This window comes from Saccharomycopsis crataegensis, assembly GCF_037102585.1.
Source record: "Saccharomycopsis crataegensis DNA, jcf7180000000097, whole genome shotgun sequence".
Lineage (NCBI taxonomy): Eukaryota > Fungi > Ascomycota > Saccharomycetes > Ascoideales > Saccharomycopsidaceae > Saccharomycopsis > Saccharomycopsis crataegensis.
The window spans coordinates 340,754-361,018 of NW_027043837.1; the positions used below are offsets into that span (position 1 = coordinate 340,754).

The window sequence follows — 20,265 nt, forward strand, 5'->3', positions numbered from 1 at the left end:
CCACAAGAGACTCCTGGTTTTTCATCCTAAGAAAAGGCTACCAACGTCCCCTCACACCACCATCCCACGGATGAACTGATAACAATCGATTATGTCAGAACTCGATTTGCGGGACAATGATGCCCATAACGACAATTGCCATGACCAAAAGGGCAACCGAAGAAGACCTCACAAGAAGTCAAGAAACGGCTGTGCTGTTTGCAAACAACGACGAGTCAAGGTATGTTTGTTGTTGTTGTTGTTGTTACTGTTGTTTTCTTTTGTTTTTGTTTTTCTAGAAATTCTTTTTGAATACTGGTTAGCGTTTTGGACCTTTTACTAACTTGATGTCTCTGACAGTGTGATGAGGAACACCCAGTGTGCAGAAATTGTGCCAAAAAGAAACTACCATGCTCTTATATCCAGGTCAAGCCAAGGAAGACCATGAGAGGCTTCAAGTTCAAAGATATGTCATCGAGTTTTCAATTCAAGCAAAGTCGAGAAGAATCGTTATCTAAGAAACCCATCCACAGAAAACCTTCATTGAAAACTTTACCAGAAAACGAAAAAATCAAAGCTGATTATGATGATGGTAGCTCAATCAGCAATCATACCAATCCCACTACAAATTTTTTTTTGGGAACCTCGAAAATCGACACTCAGCTTTGTGGTGGCAGCAGCAGCAACCAGCCGACCACCAGCATGGACATCAACCAAAAATCTTCCACGGTTTGCGGGAATAATAATAATAATAATAATAATAATAATAATAATAATAATAATAATAATAATAATAATAATAATAATAATAATAATAATAACTTGCCTTTGAATAATAACCTAGAGAACCCTCCAATAATTACCACCACCACAACAACCCCATCATCCCCATCGTCGTCAATATCTTCGAAGTTTTCCAAGAATCCGGAATCCGATTTTGTAAAATACCCAGCTCCATCATCTCATCTGGCTTCCAATGATAGTGGTCAAAGTACTGCAGGGCTTGGGCCAGATCGTTTCCAACAGCCGATGCTGTTCATGTTTCAACAAGACAAGCGTCGAGTGACCAATGATAGTAAGAATTACGAAGCCTTGCTCAGCGACTATGTTTTGATGACCGACATCATGATGGAATTGCTGGAATACGCTGAGGGCCCCCACATGGAAAAATCGTATCCCGAAGTACATACTAGAGGGTATGTTTTGAGATTGTTCAATGAAGTTGCTAAGAAGTTCAAGTTCATCAGACATATCATCCTAGCGACGGCGGCGTTGGATATTTACTATACCGATGATTATGTTGAAGATCCAAAGATAGAACTAGATGAGAGAAACCGCAAACGTTTGAACGGACTTGCATCAAGGAAGTTTTTGGATAAGTTCCCAGAAATCGACAAGTACTTCATGCTCCAAGTGTCAATGATCCATAAGACCAAGTTTGTGGAATCATTCCACTCGTTTATGAACAATGGTGATCCCAAAGCCTTTTTGAATCCTCAAGTTTCAGAAGTATTGGTGATGTCTTCAGCGTTGCTTTGCTTGTACTTGATGATTAATGTCAATTACCAATTTACAAATCTAAAGTTATACCAAACTTTCAAATCTTTGAGTTCTCTTCGGGGTATTGAGAAAAAATTTGGGTTAACCAACACTCCAGACGTCATTATGCCTAGTTATCTTTATCACCCAGATAAGGACGAGTTGAAAGATGTGAAAGCATTCCCGAATTTTTTGAATGATATTTTAAAAGTTCAGGATTTCGAGTACGCTAATGGGAAAGTCAAGGTATATGAAGATATCGAAACCCCTAAATCCAAGTATTTAAGACCCAAAAAGAAGAAGAATAAGCGGCAAGGAAGGGGGTGTATCGACGTTATTACCACTAGTGGTAATTCTAAAAACACGATTGTCTCTGATTTGGATGATACCGAGGCCAGCAATAAACAGAAAGATGATAAAATGATAAGAACCGTGAAAAAGCATTCCAAATTGGCCATTCAAAGTATTTTGAATGCCTATTCAGATGAAGAAGAAGAAGAAGACAGTGAGTCGGATGATGATAATGATGACGGTGAAACATTTAAGAAGCAAGCTTCGACCAATGACAAACGTTATAATACTCTTAAAATTGATAAAAATTATGAAATTCTGGACGATGATTTCGATTATTTCAATTGCGTCACTGAAGAAGAAATTTATGGTGAAGATAATTTGATTTCCAACGCGAAAAAAACCGTGAGAATTGATAGCATCAAATGCCAAAGTTTCCCAACGTACGTGATACGTACTGTCGATGAAAATGGTAAGTTTGCTGATAAATTAAGGTACGAGAAAGTTTATCGAGATTTGATGGAAATTATCAAGATTTTATCTCACGTTTATGCCACCCAAAAGGAGCCAGACATTGGGCCAGTGGTCATCAGATTTTCGATTAAAATATCCAGGAACGATAATATCTTGTATCTTATTCATCACAAGGACCCCAGGATTCTCGTGATCATCAGCTATTTTTTAGCGTTGGTTAGTAGAGACGATTATATATGGTGGATAGAAGGATTGGTTACGGAAATTGATCATTTGACAAGCATCTTGGGTCTGGAATGGGTTTCGTGGATTCAAGATTCCAAGGACACCATTGAAAAGAATGATTGGCGAAATCAGATGCAAAAGCGAATCCCAAAACAGGCGAAGAAAAAGCATAGAAGTAATGGGTATTTGAATAAATTGAAGAAGCAGAAAGCGAAACTTAATAAAGGTCGTGGTGATTCCATGACTACTACCGATACAAATAGTAGTAAAGGCTCAGTATCAAATGTGTATGATTCTGGAGATAATGGTATAAACCCTATTACAACTCAATTCATTCGGGGTCATCAAACGAATCAACAATTCTATCAAACCCCACAGCAACAAAAGCAAAGTATTGCTCAACCACCATTACCCCAGCAAATCATCCAAGAGATTCCATTACCACCTCAACAACAACCTATGATTCAAAACCCTTCTTCCCTCCTTCCACCACAAGTGACCATGGTGAATTATCCACCGTACAATAATAATATCTCCCTGCCATCGCAATTTGTGGCAAATATCGAACCGATCAAGAACCATCTAATCTTGGCTAATGCCAATCCATCAACGATGCTTGCTCCTGCTTCTGGCCCAGGGTTGGCGCAATCAGAGGCGCCTCAACAGCAAGTTGATTCGGCGCAAGGACATGTATATCCAGAGATGTTTTATTATCATCATAATAATTTACCATTTGATAAAAATGGGCAGAGCGGGTATGGACCGAATTGAAGCAGTAATATTATATATATATATATATATATATATATGTATTTTAGTTTTTTGTTTTCTTATTTCAATTTCTTCATTTATTTCTTCCAGGCAATTTAGATTTAATTTTGTGTGTGTGTTCTAGTTTAGTTCTTATTTTTTGAGGTTATACGTTAATGCTTTTACAGGATCTTTCTTTTTTATTTATTTCTATTCTATTATATTTTGAAGGTTGTAGTGTAGTATATCCATGTGAGCTCTATTGATGATATTAGGTGGCTACAACGTCGAACTACTATTTCCACGTTAGAGAAGCTCGTATCTCATATTTTTGAATTTACTTCTGGGAAAGTACTGAGCAGTGGAGGAATAGGCAGCAATAGATCACAAGTGGCGTATGACCTAGCGAACCTGAAATATCAAAATTGGAGATCTTCAGATATTCCACACAAGATGGAGCCAAAATTCTCCTGGGCATAGTCTCTTGCTACTGACTGTTGACTGCCGGAGCGAATTGATCTTCTAGATATATTTGGTGATTGCCAACGGCATCTCCATTTACTTTAATGTCCTCTCTCTATTATTATTGTAGTAATTTCACATTCGATCTACAGCATGATCCTATTTTAGGTATATGGATGGATGATCTTTGCCATTGTGAGGGAATGAGCTAGATGATGATTCGTATATTCACTGGAACAATATACAGGAAATATCTCATCAAATGAATAGATATCCTAAAACCATTGCTGATTTACATAAGCGCCCATGTATATATATATAATACATGTACATATATATATATATCTTCCATAGCGAGTCCCCCAAACCAGAAAAGAAGGTCCCGTCAAATCAATCCCCATTAGAAATCTTTGTGATCCTTTCTTAAATGATAAAAGATCACAAATCAAAAGACTTGCCCAATAAAATTATACAAAAAGAAAATGGGATGTGTCCGGTATTTATAGCACTTTTTCATGAGTGGGCGGGAAAATCCTCTTTCCTAAGATGCTTATGACACTCAGTGTTCTGAAACGCTTTGATGCAGTATCATCCATCTACTGTTAAAGAGACTGCTTGTATATCAATTGAACAGAAATTTGCAGTAGATTGTATATTGCTGATATGAGCTACAATATGTGATCCCGCCATTATAATCATATTCTCCTGGTATATTTCACTTCCTCGATGGAGTATGGCAGCGCCAATACATCACTCATCATCGATTCTATAAGCGCCATTAACAATATCCCCTCAATATCAGACCATTTTAAATTTTTCCAAATAAGCACCCTTCTGTGAATAAGCTTCCCTACAATAGCAGAGAAACCCCTGTGTGGGGTCATATATGAGATCCTAATCATAAATCATAAAAATGCTAAATGCACAATGAATGCTACGATAGCTGCCTTCATATTCAAATCATTCGGCAAGCATCAGTGTAACCAACAAATCTATTGTAAAATCCAATAATAAAAGATGAAGAATTTTGTCAAAATGACCAGGGAAAAGGAGGTCGTTGAAGCTTTCATATCTGCCAGACAATACAGGCTGCGGAACGTGACCAGCCATCTCTTTGAAAACGCTGTTACCCAACAAAATATCAGTTGGCAATTTATATATGGTGAAAGAACTGTGTTTTTTTTAAATATATATATATATATATATATATATACAATACAAGAAATTTTCAGCTTGCTGAGATATTTTTAATATCATTTATATCGGCTCTGTTTTGACAGCTAGCCAACAATAAACAATACATGTCAAACTATATGCAAGATCTGCCAGGCTGCGAGATATTTATTACAACGTTTTGCTATAAGTAACATATGTGGAATATATTCAGATTTAACATGACAGACATAAACAAAAGATATAATTAGAAGATCTATATTTGACAAAAACAAAATAAAAATAAAAAACGATAAGTTGAAACTTGAAAAATGTTTGGAAATTGCATTTGTTCATAAAAAAAAAAAAAAAAAAAGATAAGAGTGTGTGATCAATGAAGGAAATAAAATATAGTATAAAGGGACGCTTTTGGCCAGAAAACATTCATCACAAACGGTACTTGAAGTATGGGTTCTTGTCTCCCATTTCTGCCAAATCCTTAGCACTATAACCTTTGTATTTCCCTTCGATGATCCCTTCTTCTCTCTTGGCATTGATTCTGGAGTAGGCAAACATGATGAAAATTGTGACGATCGCCCCCATCCCAATGAATCCCAACACCAAAGAATGACCCAAGACATAATGAGGAGCATCCTGCGATCTATAAAAGTTTGAACTGAAAGCCCCACCAAAATTCCCAATCCCAATATGCATGGCCATTCCCACGGCACGCTTGTAGTCTCCGGCCAAATTGTTAGCGAGCCAAGTGACCCCAGTTGGGAACGCTTGATAAATACCCACCGAGCCAATGTAAACCCCAGCATAAACCGCGCCGGGTTTCGAAGATGGATCGCAAGCCACGGCAATGGCAAATCCCACTGCCATGGTGGCAAAATTCAAGAGTAAAAATGGAGAACGTTTACCAGAGCGGTCGGAAATCAACGATTGTATCACACTGAAGATCGCGGCGGTGACATAAACTGGTACCGACATAAGTTGGGCTTTAGTATCAGTGTAACCCAAATTCTTGATGATGGTTGGCAAAAACAACGAGGTGGCGTAAAGTGGGACACAGATTCCAAAGTACACGAGAATATGGGAATAGATTTGCCAATCCTTGAGGGCTTGGAAGAAGTACTTCTTTTGGGCCTCTTCGACTTCTGGTTCGAAAAATGATGATGAATGGTCGCCGTTGGCCATATCCAAAGAATCAGCATTGGTATCATGTTGTAAACGGTAAATGATAAATTGACGTTCTTCTTCGGTTAAAAAGGTAGCGGTATCTGGGAAATCATAAAGCACGAAAAATGCGCCAAACGCCACCACCACGGTTAACAACCCTTCAAGAATGAAAATCCATCTCCAGCCTTCAAGGCCACCGACCCCGTCCATTTTAGAAATCCCGAATGCCAAGAGCCCTGAGAAGGCCCCGGCGATACTGGCGGCAGAGAAGAACAACGATTGACGGAAGTTGAGTTCGTGACGACAGTACCAGTGAGTCAAGTAGTAGGCGACCCCTGGGAAAAGCCCAGCTTCGGCGATTCCGAGAGCAAAACGAGCCCAAAATAACCCCATATAATTTTGAACAAGCCCCATCAAGGTCATGACAACACCCCAGACCACCATAATGAAGGGCAACCAGATAGAAGGCCGTAGTTTTTTAAGCATCATATTGGATGGGACTTCAAAAATTGTATAAGTGATGAAAAAGATGGTGAGACAAATGTTGTATTCGTTACCTTTCAAGTGGATATCTTCGGTTAAACCTTCGATCTTGGCGTTACCAACGTTACCACGGTCCAAGAATGCCAAAAGGTAAAGGGTAGACACCACAGGAATCAATTTCCAATCTAATTTTCTAAGAAGCTTTTTTTCATCGATGTTAGGGAACATTTCAGAAGGCTTCATGTGGGATTGGATTCTGGTGGAATATTTTGTAGAAGCATCGCCGCCAGTGGCAGTCTTTTCGAGGAAGTTTTCCTCTTTGATCTTGAGAGAGGATTGAGATTTGGCGTCCATTGCTTAAGAATGAAGAATGTTTGAATGTGTAGGGCTGATAGGGGTAAAAGTGTGGATGTAAAAGGGAGAAAAGGGTGGTTTATATAGGAGTCGGTGCCTAAACAAGGGGGAAAGGGCAACTAACTAATTAACTAAGGATATAAACGTTTCGGAGTTTGCCATCGATGGCCCGAGCGACGCCAGGCGAGAGGAATTACGTCAAACAAGGTACCCCGCTTTGACAGGGTGGGTGAGGGTGCGGCTGTAGTGGGTGTCTCCGCTCGGTTGCTGGAGGGTAATCGGGGGATCTGGTGGTTATTCCTCCCACCTCGTTCTTGCTGCTCTTTTTGTCTACTTGTCCATCAATGTCCCTCGTACCCTCTTTGTACGGCTGAAGATCTTATAACCTGTTTTATTGCTAGGTGGCGTACAGCCATTACGTATATATACACATTCATTTGATTGTATGTGTCTGTGTACTGTCGATTTTGTCATCTCTTGAAATACGGTTTCAAATTGTGGATAGACAGAGAGTTTCTATCCCCAGAAGATAACCAACTCGAACCCCCTAATAATGATTATTACTAATAGTAATGGAGAGTATCCCCAAAGAGGGGCTAACCAAAGATCTGGGTAACACCCTTCAAGTTAGAAAAAAAAAACGGCGGCAATTTGACCGACCTCTAATTAAGGGTATTGGGGTTATGTGACATCATCCGACCCGAGTAATTGGTGCGCTGTTGGATCTTCCCTAACAATTTGCTTCAGAATCAAACAAGCATCAAATATCTCGTACGATAGATCAACTAACACTTAGTAATCAATCCATGGGTATCGATAATAATCTTACAGCTGGAGTTCTGCCTATTGTATCTCCTCTATGTATACAAAAATTATAACAACAACTGAAAGGGCTGCGATAGATAACCATTTCCGTCCCTGGAAAATGTAAAAAGAAATTCCGATACCGGGAGTCGAACCCGGGTTTGCTCGGTGAAAGCGAACCGTGCTAGCCGTTACACTATATCGGAGCTATATATGTTAGCGAGTTAGTAGCTTATAAATTTGATTCTCAGCCATAGGTGTTACCCGGTTTTTCCTAACATAAATAATGAGCATTAGCTCACAAGATTTTACATAGATATATATAATTATATATTTATTAATACATCGAACTTTGAAGGAAAAAAAAAAACCCCGGTCATTTAACCATATATGATTTTGATTTTGATTTTGAATTTGAATTTGACAACATTCCACAAAGGCTTCACATTATTATCTCTCACTAATAATTGAGGCAAAAAAATGGAATGTGAGTTAAAGTGTTCAGTTAGTACATTGATTTATGGAATCAGGATATGTGTCTGGACTTAAAAAGTGTGTGGTGACACTTAAGACAGACGCATGGTACTGGTTCTTATTTGATTTGTTTGGTTTATTTGGTTTTCAATTTCCTTTTCAGTTGAGTTTGCATTTTGAATACTATTATTGGTTGAATTGACTCTAAAAAACCAGGAAGATGGTATCTCAAATTTGTAGCTGATCTTTAGATATTTGTGGTCTAAAATATTTTTGTTACAGTCGAGGACAATTTTAGCTGAAGGATCCCATACACTTGATGCGAGTCCTGATAGAAATTGAAAAACGTTAACTAGATACAGATACATATTAAACAATAATCACAATTCAGAAATGACTAAACTCATCAAGGTTTCCAACGGCACTGTTGGTTTTGGAACCATGAACACCACTTGGGCTCCCGCAACAGAGGCGGTGGAGATCTTCTGTACTGGGTATAAAGCTGGCTGTCGCCTATTTAATGGTTGTGAGTTCTACGGTACTGGCCATTTGAACTTGAAGTACTTTCAGGATTTTATTGACAAGTGGTGCCCAGAAGGTTCCACAGCAGACCAGCATTATTGAGAACTGTGTAAAAAGTATTTGACAAAATTCGGTGGGGTGTCTCTTAGAGAAGCTGCTACTAAAACCATTAGCAAAAAGGTCAAGGCAGCAAAAATTTCCTTCTTTGAAATGGAATACTCTTTGTGAAGTAGAGAAATCTTGAAAAAAAATGGATTTTCCGAAGGGTGTACGAGTTGAGTATTCCAATTGCTGTTTATTCCTCATTAAGGTGTTGATTTTTGGCAGATTCGATCACCTTATCGGATATTCTTCAAAATAATATGATGCTGAATAATCTGGAAAAATAACACAAACAAATAATGCCCATATTTTTATAGAGCCACCTAGTTATTGGCATACCTAAAATTATCCCAATAATTGAAAATACTTCTCTGAGTGATTCTTGATGCGGCTTGATATGAAAATGCCAACAAAATCCACAAATTTGGAGCCGATATGCGTTCTTCAAAAACACCACTGCAACAATAATAATTCAATATTAACTTCCAAATGATAAAAAATAATGCCAGTATAATGATATAATTTCTAATTCTCAGTCAGAAACATTAATGGTTAATCAGCTTCACGTAATGGAAACTGCTCTCTCCCCCCCAAAATGCTGGGTGTGTTCCTGCAACAGCATGCAGTACGGTAATGACACTGACATATTTGTAATGATTATTAAAGCGAAAATTTATAAGCAAAAACAACCCTACTTATAAATAATCTACCAGCCCCGGTGATTGTTTTTTTTTTTTTCAGCTTCAGTGTCAATTGATTTGGATAGACTTTTTTGGACGTTCATTTGTGTTCTATTTTTCACTGTGTTTCAAAAAATAACAAAATATTGATTATATCATTCATTCATCATGGCTAAGATTGCGGTGGGTATTTTTCGTAATCACATACAATAGTAATGTCGGAGATAGTGGTCCATTATCGTCTTCTATAATCCTACCAATGCTTGAAATATACTAACATATGGCCACGATTAGATCATTGTTTACTCCACTTACGGACATCTCTATAATCTTGCCAAAGAAGTGAAGGCTGGTGTCGAATCTGCTGGTGGGGTCGCCGACCTTTTCAGGGTCCCAGAGACTTTATCTCAAGAGATTCTCGACAAGATGCACGCCCCAGCAGCCGACGCTGACTTCAAGATTGCTGACCTTGAAACCCTTAAGGAATACGACGCATTCTTGTTTGGGGTGCCAACTCGTTTTGGTAACATGCCTGCTCAATGGACCAGTTTCTGGGGTGCTGCCGGGTCTCTTTGGGCGAACGGTGCATTGTACCACAAGCCTGCCGGTGTGTTTGTCTCCACTAGTATACCTGGGGGCGGTCAAGAAGTCACTGTCAGAAACTACATGTCTATCATTGCCCATTTCGGGATGATTTACGTACCAGTATGTTACAACTTTTTCTTTTTATAAATACTAAAGGGGGTTGGTTGGTTCACTTATTTCAGGAACAACAACCGTGCTTTCTATTTATAGAGACAATTATTTAGATATCCTGTTTTTTTTTCTTTCTCATTTCTTGTTGTTACTAACTTCTTTAGCTTGGATACGGTAAGGCTTTTGCTCAACTTACCAGTTTTGATGAAATCCATGGTGGTTCTCCTTGGGGTGCTGGTATGTTTGCTGGCGCTGATGGTAGCAGACAAGCCTCTGCATTGGAAAAAGAAATTGCTGGGATCCAAGGTGGTGAATTCGCCAGTATTTTATCGCAAAAATTCGGGTTTGAATTCTCCAAGGAAAAGTCTACTGATGCTACTACTACTACTACTACTACTGCTGCTGTTGCTGCTGCTCCAACTGAAGCTAAGGAAGCTGAAAAGAAAGCCGTGACAGAGAAGGAAACCAAGGCTGGTAAGGCCAGAAAAGACCAATCTACCAAAGAGAAAAAGAAGGACATTGCTGCGAGCTGCTCTAAATGTGTTATTGTATGAGGTGGAAAATACGACAATTTTGGGACTCTAGAGGACGTGCTTTACTTTATTTCATGTTTTTATTTTTTAATTTCTATCTTTTAATTTTTTTTTTTCATTAATTTTTAATTAATTTTGACATATTTGACAGTTCATAAAACTATATTATATTCTAGATATTCTCAATGTCAAGTCGAAAACAGACAACAACTATAGAAGAGAGCATGGTTATTAATACAAAGATTCATTATACAGAAATATTGTATTTGTCAAGAGACAAAGTACCAGATTCAGTAATTACTCCTTTTACATTTTTCTTTACCAAAAGATATGATAACAAAGTAGCAATAAGAAAAACTGGATATTATAATAATGATAAAAAATAAATAAATAAATAAATAATAATTAAGCAAGTAAATATAGTAGTAATAAAGTAGTAATAATGTACAATATATATAAGCAAGAAAGGTGATTCAAGATAACAAAACATAAAAGACCAAAGAAAGGAAGAAAATTAATAGCCAAAAATAACACCATAAAACAAAAATAACCCAATCTACAGCAACACTAGTTGAATAATCCATCGTTTTTACCCACCACGCCATCAAGTTTCTCTTTATACATCTTGACCAAATTCTCTAATCTTTTCCGCTCGGTTATTTCATTTGTCAATTCGACAAAATGTTTATTGTTGATATCATCAATGATCTTTTTGAACTCTGTTCTCATGATACCAGCACTTGGCGATGCCACTGGGGCCATGTTACCAGGGGCCCCAGGCATGGTCAAACTAGTGTCATCATCAAGACGCTCGACAGAAATCAGAGACAACCCCTTGTGTGTCATTGGGGCTTCGGCCAAGGATTTTTGTGGCGACGCGGTGCCAAGATTTTCGATTCTTAGCTGGGTGACTTGTTTATTCAATTGATTGATGGTATTGAAACTATCATTGGCCTTACGTTCCAATTCACCATTACTGGCCTCGGTTTGCATCAAGAGTAAATTGGTCTGTTCCAAGTTCTGAATGGCGTTGGTGAGTTTTTTTTCGAGGTTGAGTTTCATCAAATTTTGCTCGGCCAAGATCTTGTTGAACGATTCACGTTCGGTCTTGAATTGTTTTGTCAAATAATCATTGGCAAATTTAAGATCTTTAATTTTGGTCCGCAAGTCGTTGACTTCTTTGGAATTATTATTGTTAGTGACCGACGACGAACGCGATCCGAATGGCGATTCGGCGCGGTTGATCATTGGGGATTTCATCATTGGCAAATGATAAGATGGCGAGAAATCAACACTGGTGACGCTAGTTTCTGACGAATTTGGAGAAATATCACCTTCGAGGCTATCATCTTTCTTGGTGTTTCTAAGATGGACATTTTCACGGAATGTCAGCTCTTGCAATAAATTTTCCTGGTCGTAATTAAGGATCCTGTTGATACAACCTTTCACCCAGCTGGTTTTACTAAGGATTTCGTCATTGTTGTTATAGTTATAATCACTAATCATCATTGATGTTCTTTTATCGACAGGATCAGGCAATTGAATATCTTTTTGCACCGCTACCGACGCGACAAAACTCACGATTTCGTCGATCGATTTATTGAAAATCGCGGTCTTATTTTCAATCATTTGCATTGATGATGCATTTTTCTTGCCCAACATTGGGGAGTTCAACATTGGGGATTTGAATAAATATTCACTAAACGTTGGTGATCTTGGAGTGGATACTGGCGACAAGCTGTTGGTGGTGATGTTTTTTTGAAGTTTCAAGTTGATAGAGATGTTATTGATATACCCAATGACCAAACAGGTGAAAAAATGCGAGAAGAGCCTTTTTTGATGAGATTCGATCTTGTCATTAACGATCTTTAGTTTGTCACAATCAAGTAAATACTTGGACAATGACGATCCGATCAATTGCCGCTCAAGTTTGCTATTCAATGTGTTGATACTTTCGAACTCCAACCGCGATTGTCTAGAAGATGGCTTATAATCAGCGTTGGCGATGCCGGTAGGGTCCACATCTTGGGCTTGGTATTTTTCGAGAATATCTTTCAACGCCCCTATTGAGTCGTTTACCGAAGTTTGCAACGCCTTGCGCTCTTCCACAAGCGCTAATATTTTCCGCTTCAATTTCTTGATTTCGTCAAGCGATAATATTGTCGAATTATTGATCCTGTCGGTGTTGGTTGACCGGTTCTTCTTTAATGATGAACGAAGAAACTCGAGTTCGTCAGTCGATTCCAAATAAAGATTCAAGTTGTATAAAGCATTTTCTATCAATATCTTAAGAATCAAATCATTAGTGTTGGAGTTTTTGGTGGCGTTGAATAGCGTCTTGATATCATCAGAGAGCTTGATATCCTTTAAATTCGGGAACCCCGGTTTTGGATCATTGTTACTAGTATTATTGTTATTGTTGGGCTGCAGTTGATCGTCTGCACCCTTTTTATTGACATCGTTGTTGATTAAAGTGTTGGATAGTTCAGAAAGGTAAAACTTATAGGAATCATTTAAGTAGTTTAAATCATTCTCCAGCAGGGTTTGGTCGACCTGGTTGGGGTTCCCAATCACCCCGTTGTTCTGAACACGGTCTCGATAATCGGTCTTCAAGAAGTTGTAAAGGTTGGCAAAACTTTTATCATCGTACTGATTCAACAAAGGAGACGACCCAAATACTGGATTATGGGAGTTTGGGTTGGGACTTCGAGAAGATTTGAATGGCGAGTCGTGGATCAATGATAACCCTGTTAGAAGCACCTGGTTGTTCGAGGCTGACGACGACGACATTATTATTAATTAAGGATTATAAAATAATGAGTAGCCGGTAAGATAGAGGAAAAGGGCAGGATGATAAACACACTCCTTCCTTCCAACAATAAAATACTAGTGAAACAAATAAGGGGATCAGGATGTATCCTCGTTCCTCACTGCTGTTATGTTTTTTCAATTTTTTTGGTGTTTAAAATTCTCTACACGGGGTGAGGGGTGCAGGACCCCTTGTTACTCACCGAGATCCTCGTCTAACAATCCAGAAAATTTATATCGTGTCTATTATTATTATATTATAATTATATGAAGAAAAGAATATTACCAGCTAAATAAAACAGACAAGCAACAGCGGGATCACTGCAAACTGGATGGTGTCCAGCACGCCCCAAATGGTTTCCTTGGTGAGGTCACTAATCACCACAAAACCCTCGCCAAACGACCATGCCACCAAGTAAGCGACCCACGACATCAAAAAAATCGGCATCACTGCCATGGCCAACAGTTGGATAGCTTTTCCAATCACTAATGACCGGGTTAATGACACCACCAATCCCATCTGGACCGCGAGGGACACCAAGGCGGCAAGGCATTTGATGGTGTTGCACGTGAACGACGCGATAAGTAGCACCGATACTAGCACTTCTGTGAGAATAATCGCGCACAATGAGCTCTCAGGGGTTTTCAATAACTCTAGACAGCTGCTGTTGGTACAATATATCTGGATTGTGAACATAAGAAGTGGCCAGCTGAATAACCAGCAAATGTACCGGACATAGTAGATCTTTCTACTGCTGGCCACCATAAGGCGCTGATGTAGTTGTTCTTCATCCATAATCCTCAAGTTTCGATTGATGAGTCGATTATTTTCGTCGAGATAGATTTTAATATACCCGAGATCCGACACGATGAAATAATAATTGACGAACGCAATACCACTGAGCAAAAGTGGCAACAATTCATGAAATACCAGTAGCCCAAGATACGACAGTAGTGTTCGGTTATTGGTGAGCTTGAATAGATGGAAAATCGTAGAGCTAAGGAATATTCCAGAAAACCCCCAGCTCTGGTTGTTTTGGATCTTTGATAGCCATTTTAGAAGATTTATGACCTTTATTTTATCATTACTTCCAATATGCAGCGATTGTTTTTGTGCAGTCTCAACATCAATCGAGATCATTAGTTGTGTGGTGATTCTATTATTTTTCTTTTTTTTTTTTTTTTTAAAAAAAAAAGAAAGAGTAATAAAAATAAAAAAACAAGTCATAACTGGTTATCAGGGACTCATTATGGATTATATGTGTATCTCATAAAACCCTTCGCTTAGCCATGGAGCCACCAATTATCCAAGTGGCATTGATGGCCAGTGGTAAATGCGGTGAAACCTGCAATGTTGACTGCATAATGGTAACTTGTGAAGATTACCATGCAAGCGGACAATACCATTGCAAACATCCACGAAAACACCACGGTTTGTCAGTGTCAATCCATGGAACGTGCCCTGTATGAGTAGTCAAGACAGTAGGGGGAAGACACAATAGTTGATCTTTCTTCGTTCGGTAGCTTTCTCATTGAGAGATAGATTTCCGACGATGGAAGTTTCTATTGGGGTAGTTTTATTAGATATTATTATCATTACATGGTATCAATAACATACGTACATTTTCTTACACGCCAATGATTAGCAGGAACGATATATACAATAATCACTGATACTAATACCAAATCTCAAGCTTTACTTTTTACTCTCTGTTCTGTTTAGAAAATCATCAGTAAATGCACACTTACGTTATACTTTATGACAGGGATCGGCGGTATTTGGGGACTAAACACGTGATGCACATTAGGGCTATAAAATTACAAGCTAAAAGATTCTCATCAGGGCGTAACATTACCATGTGACAGGCATTCACGTGACACACACGTGTACACGAACCACCAATTCCCCTTCGGTGGTTCTCTCTTTGCCAAACCCTAACACCACGCAAAAATCATGGTCTGCGATCGCTTCAGCCCAGAGAAAAATAATCCAAAACGATTTTTCACTTAACAGAGGTTGGTCAGGTTAAAGATTGAATTAGTAACCATTTGTTAAAGTATCGTTCAATATGCTTATTCCAAAGGAAGACAGAAAGAAGATCCACCAATATCTTTTCCAAGGTATGTAGAGAATTCGAATGTGTTGAAAAATGTTTATGATGGGAGGGGGAACAATTTTGATGATTTGCGCAATGAATAAAGATTTGAATGAGGGATGTGTTGAGATTAATAGAAGGAAATCAGAATATAGTGAGAATGTGCTTATAAGTTTGAACATCGAGTTATGCTCACTGAGTTGTTTTATATTATCAAATCAAGATTTATAATTTTTTTATTTTCATATCAAAAAGCTCTGAATCATTTGAATATAATAATTCATCATCAATATCATCGAATAGATTACTACAGGTCAATTTTGGAATAAAATTAGAAGTTGTGATAATATGAACTTAAAATTTTCTTCAATATCAAAAGAGGGCAAAATGAAATATCTTGCAATTCAGCAAACCCAGGAAGAGCAACTGGTAAAACGAAACCAAACTATAAAATGCACTGCAAATCAATGATATTCATTACTGTTTTTCTCGAATGCCAACTCACTTTTTTACCTCTCCCCCAATGTCAAATGATCTTGTTTGACATTTTATCAAAACATCAAGTTACGAAATTATGTTATCACCAGCATAAATTATACAGAAATACTAACAATTGTTTTTCAGAGGGTGTTGTCGTTGCTAAGAAGGACTTTGAAATTCCTCACGATGTCATCGACACCAAGAACTTGTTCGTCATCAAGGCTCTTCAATCCTTGACCTCCAAGGGTTACGTCAAGACTCAATTCTCATGGCAATACTACTACTACACCTTGACTGACGAAGGTGTTGAATACTTGAGAGAATGGTTGCACGTTCCAGAAGGTGTTTTGCCAGCTACCAGATTGAAGGAATCTATCCCAGAAAGACCAAACAGAGGTCCAAGAGGTCCAAGAGGTAGAAGACCAGCTGGTAGAGGTAGAGACTAAATTGTTTTTTAATCAACCTTATGTGTTTAAATAACAATAACAAAGAAAAAAATCTTTTTTAGCTAATTAAATTATGAATTGTAATGATGTATTTTAATTTATCGGTCTCATCTCACGGTTACCATACTTTTTTTGAGATGAGTATTATTTCCTTTGTTTAATTGCTTCGATTTTTTTTTTATCAATTTTAAATTTCGTATGTAACTATTATGAATTTTATATCTAACTTATCCAAAAAGAACAACTTATTGTGTCATTTATTGTAGAGTTTTATGTGAATTCTGGACGGCAAGTAGAGTTTTGAATTTCTCCCCTGCTGACCTGACAAAAAAGAAAGTATGGTAAACCCATGCAAGGACTGTAAAAGGTCTATCACGCTGGTTAAAAAATCAAAAAGGTCTATAACGGATATGTTACTTAGGAGTATATTTTTGGAATGCGAAAAGAATTTAGCAAAAAGCATATCAGGCAAAATAATAGAAAAGGCTAAAATTAAACAGATGAAGAGTTAAATTAGAATGGGAAAAACCGATAGGTGCGGCAAAGAACAAAAAACATAAAAGAACAAAAAAGCAATATAAAACCAACACAATAAATGTGAACCGTGAAAACTCAAAGAATATAAAATAAAGCCACCTAATACATATAATCGTAACTTGGGTTTTTGTCACCAACTAAAATCTTCTTTCTTTCAGAAAGCTCATTGAAACTGTCTTTGTACTCTCTTGATCTCTTCTTCTTGTTTTCGTGATAAACCAAGCACACGTAGGCAATTACTAGTAATAATGACACAATTTCCCAGACATACCCTACTGTGGTGGCCTTGGTGAGTTTGATGTTGTTATTAAGAAGGATGAACAACCCATAAAGACCTGACAAATCTGATAAACTGATCATGAGAGATGTAGCCACCGATCTTCTTAAATGACCACACAAGTTAAAAGTGGCCCATCCAATGAAGTGTGGAAGCGCAGAATAGGCCCCGCAAGCGATAAAGAAATCGGTGGAGTACTTCCATGGATCTTTCATACTCACGCTGTGAATGTATCGAAGCACCATAAGACCGTATATTGTGAATATTGTGCCAACAATAACGAACGGAGACCGTATTCTAAAGTAGTCAGACATGTATCCAGTAAAGATAATGTAAAGGAACCCGCAAATCCATGGGTAAATTGCCTTTTCCATGGCCCCTTCAACTGAGTAACCAAGGAAATTGAAACTGATACTTTGAATGTAGGTGAAATCATAAGGAATAATTCCCAAGAACATGGCAGCAATCCCCGGAAGCCAAACCATTGGGTCTCTAAGGGTTTGGCCAACTTCTTTCCAAGAGAAGCTAATATTGTACCCGGATTTCCCAAAGTAAACTTCCAACTTCTTGACGATGAAGAGGGTTTCGTTGTTAGTGAAGAATCTCATACCTTCAGGGAAATCAGGTAAGATGAAGAACAAGATAAAAGCACTTCCCATAGTGATGCTACCCTCAATAATCAACAACCATCTCCAGGTTTCAAGCCCATAACGGTCATGCATATGAAGGTTGATACCGTAACAGAGAACGGTGTTGATAAGCATGGCAATGTGCTGAGTGGAGTAGAAATAGGAGATTCTCTTTTGTGATTCTCTTCTCTCATAATAATGTGCAAGGATATAAAAGACGGCACTGTCACAACCTGATTGAAACACACCATGGAAGAATTCGCAAGCGATATAGCCACTATAACTCTTCACAAAACCAGAAGCTAGAACAAAGGCACCATAGAATAGCACAGAAATACTGATCCAGAAATGAGGTCTGACGGATTTCAATATCAAGTTGGAGAAGAATTGGAAAAACACATATGGGGAAAAGAAAGCAGCACAGGCCGCGAAATACTGTAATTGGGTGATTTCGAGGGTAGAGGTGATACCATTAAGATAAAGAAGCCCAAAATGCGTACGGTCAAAATTAGCGATGAGATAAAGAAGACAGAACGGAGCCAAGACGAAAAAGTCGATCTTCCACATAAGTTTTCTTTCGTCAATTTGTAATTCTAGAGCAAACTCTTTCACTTTAAGAGCTTTGGATTCGTCATTAAGGAAAAAGTCATTGTTCAATGAAAAATGTGACGAATCATAGTTTTCATCTTCGTGTTTGTCCTCGATGTTGAAGAGCTCTATTTCTCTTTGGTCCTTTGACTTAATGGAGTCCATGGCATGCGGCGATTGAAATCTAGAATTCTTGATGTATTCAAAAGAGGAACATACAGCTCATCGAGACAGAAAGTATTATCTTTATATAAATTTCGTGGAATGATCAGACATTTTTTCATTTTCAAAGTTAGCTCCCTTTTCCTATTCTTAACTATTGTTCCCGAAGAGAAGGTTTGTTTTTGATACTAGCGTCGATCGCCCAGTCTGACAAAGTTCAAAGATAGTTTGGTTTGACGCAGCCTAAAGTCCTAACTACACGCTCGATTGCATCCAGGGATATGAAGCTGCTAATTGACCAATTAGTAAGTCATTAGAACACCCACACAGTAAGCTAAATCAAATATGGTAACCAAAACTGGTCCACTCAGCAGAGTATTTCAGAGAAATAATAGAAGCAAAATATAAGGCGAAAGTCAGGGATACCGGATATCTGTATAGTCACATGATATGTACCGTAACTATTCACCTGGAAGTCCGGAGTGGTAAGAGCAGGCCTTGCTGATAACCTGTTTAATATGCGGATGTTTCAGTCAACAGATAAGCATTATTGAAATAGCTGTCAGTATGACAGTAGTATAGCAGGTCTCAGATTCTGGAGTTTTTAGTTGTTTCTAGGGATCAATAAAGGTATGAAGTATAATTTCTAATATTCGCCAGATCGTATGACTAAAGTGACAATTTTGGATGCGTTTCCGTCTTTTTGCATTTAAATTCGATTACAGTATCATGCCTCATGGATTATTGCTGTTATGATTATATTATTAAATACGTTGTTATACTTGAGAAGCACCGAGCTGACCGTCATCGGTAAAGACAGACATAGGATTAGAAACAAGTTCTGGCATATGAATGCGAACTAATTGTTCTATCCTTCTACTATGCGCTCCCTGTAGGCTAGTAGGACTGCTGAATCTTAAACAACATCCTTCGTTTTACGAGAAACAGAAGCCCCCACACAGATATGTAAGTATAGAATACTTGTATCTACTGCACGAAAAGAAAACAATAGTCCAAGTCTCGATATATATATAGAACATTTCTGCTTAGTGAGGTGGTTGAATCAACATGGGAGGATGGCACCACAGTAGAGGTATACCCTATAATATTAAGCTTTGCCATCTGGGCCCCCGCCATCAGCAGTCTGGTTAGAAGTTCAACGCGTCATATTACTCAATAAATACAGTAAATCTGGCCAGTCTTAGAACAAAGATATCAATCATTGATGAGCAACTACGCTGTCTGAGATATTTCAGTGTCTTACGCAGTTGTAGACCCCTATAAGCGGAAATTTTCAATTTGCTCGACCTGCGGAGTATTTAGTGTATTTTTTAGTATAATTGATATAAATTATTTGCAAAAAGCAAAAAAAAAAAAAAGAATAAGGAGCCATTTTCGGCGGGTCTTTTTTTTTTTTGTTCCTTCAGAAAAGAGAAGTCAAAAAAGTGGGTCTGCGTTGTGAACATTGGATTCCATCTAATTGTGGAACATATATTTGTGGGAGAAGCGACAAACACTCATGCAATGATGATAAATCACG

At 38.1% G+C, this 20,265-nt stretch overlaps 8 protein-coding genes across 8 annotated transcripts; 4 read left to right on the forward strand and 4 right to left on the reverse strand. All coding sequences in view use genetic code 12, as the record gives it.

Moving 5' to 3' along the window:
* Positions 1–91: 91 nt before the first annotated feature.
* DASC09_055690 (Zn(II)2Cys6 transcription factor domain-containing protein) lies at positions 92–3,279 on the forward strand (the record flags this gene model as incomplete). The annotated part of the gene is made up of 2 exons (XM_064999154.1): positions 92–220; positions 340–3,279. 2 exons carry the CDS (start codon positions 92–94, stop codon positions 3,277–3,279), a joined length of 3,069 nt encoding a protein of 1,022 aa, XP_064855226.1.
* Positions 3,280–5,319: 2,040 nt separating this feature from the next.
* On the reverse strand, positions 5,320–6,891 carry DASC09_055700 (Soa1 protein; the record flags this gene model as incomplete). Its single annotated transcript, XM_064999155.1, has 1 exon — positions 5,320–6,891. One exon carries the CDS (start codon positions 6,889–6,891, stop codon positions 5,320–5,322), a length of 1,572 nt encoding a protein of 523 aa, XP_064855227.1.
* Positions 6,892–8,562: 1,671 nt separating this feature from the next.
* Positions 8,563–8,793, forward strand: DASC09_055710 (uncharacterized protein; the record flags this gene model as incomplete). Its single annotated transcript, XM_064999156.1, has 1 exon — positions 8,563–8,793. The coding sequence occupies one exon, from the start codon at positions 8,563–8,565 to the stop codon at positions 8,791–8,793; it is 231 nt and encodes a 76-aa protein (XP_064855228.1).
* Positions 8,794–9,641: 848 nt separating this feature from the next.
* Positions 9,642–10,723, forward strand: DASC09_055720 (uncharacterized protein; the record flags this gene model as incomplete). The annotated part of the gene is made up of 3 exons (XM_064999157.1): positions 9,642–9,656; positions 9,768–10,178; positions 10,334–10,723. 3 exons carry the CDS (start codon positions 9,642–9,644, stop codon positions 10,721–10,723), a joined length of 816 nt encoding a protein of 271 aa, XP_064855229.1.
* Positions 10,724–11,269: 546 nt separating this feature from the next.
* Positions 11,270–13,492, reverse strand: PEA2 (Pea2p; the record flags this gene model as incomplete). The annotated part of the gene is made up of 1 exon (XM_064999158.1): positions 11,270–13,492. One exon carries the CDS (start codon positions 13,490–13,492, stop codon positions 11,270–11,272), a length of 2,223 nt encoding a protein of 740 aa, XP_064855230.1.
* A 307-nt stretch (positions 13,493–13,799) lies between these two features.
* On the reverse strand, positions 13,800–14,651 carry DASC09_055740 (uncharacterized protein; the record flags this gene model as incomplete). The annotated part of the gene is made up of 1 exon (XM_064999159.1): positions 13,800–14,651. One exon carries the CDS (start codon positions 14,649–14,651, stop codon positions 13,800–13,802), a length of 852 nt encoding a protein of 283 aa, XP_064855231.1.
* Positions 14,652–15,579: 928 nt separating this feature from the next.
* DASC09_055750 (eS10 family ribosomal protein) lies at positions 15,580–16,532 on the forward strand (the record flags this gene model as incomplete). Its single annotated transcript, XM_064999160.1, has 2 exons — positions 15,580–15,631; positions 16,231–16,532. 2 exons carry the CDS (start codon positions 15,580–15,582, stop codon positions 16,530–16,532), a joined length of 354 nt encoding a protein of 117 aa, XP_064855232.1.
* Positions 16,533–17,168: 636 nt separating this feature from the next.
* DASC09_055760 (uncharacterized protein) lies at positions 17,169–18,728 on the reverse strand (the record flags this gene model as incomplete). The annotated part of the gene is made up of 1 exon (XM_064999161.1): positions 17,169–18,728. One exon carries the CDS (start codon positions 18,726–18,728, stop codon positions 17,169–17,171), a length of 1,560 nt encoding a protein of 519 aa, XP_064855233.1.
* Between the last annotated feature and the right edge of the window lie 1,537 nt (positions 18,729–20,265).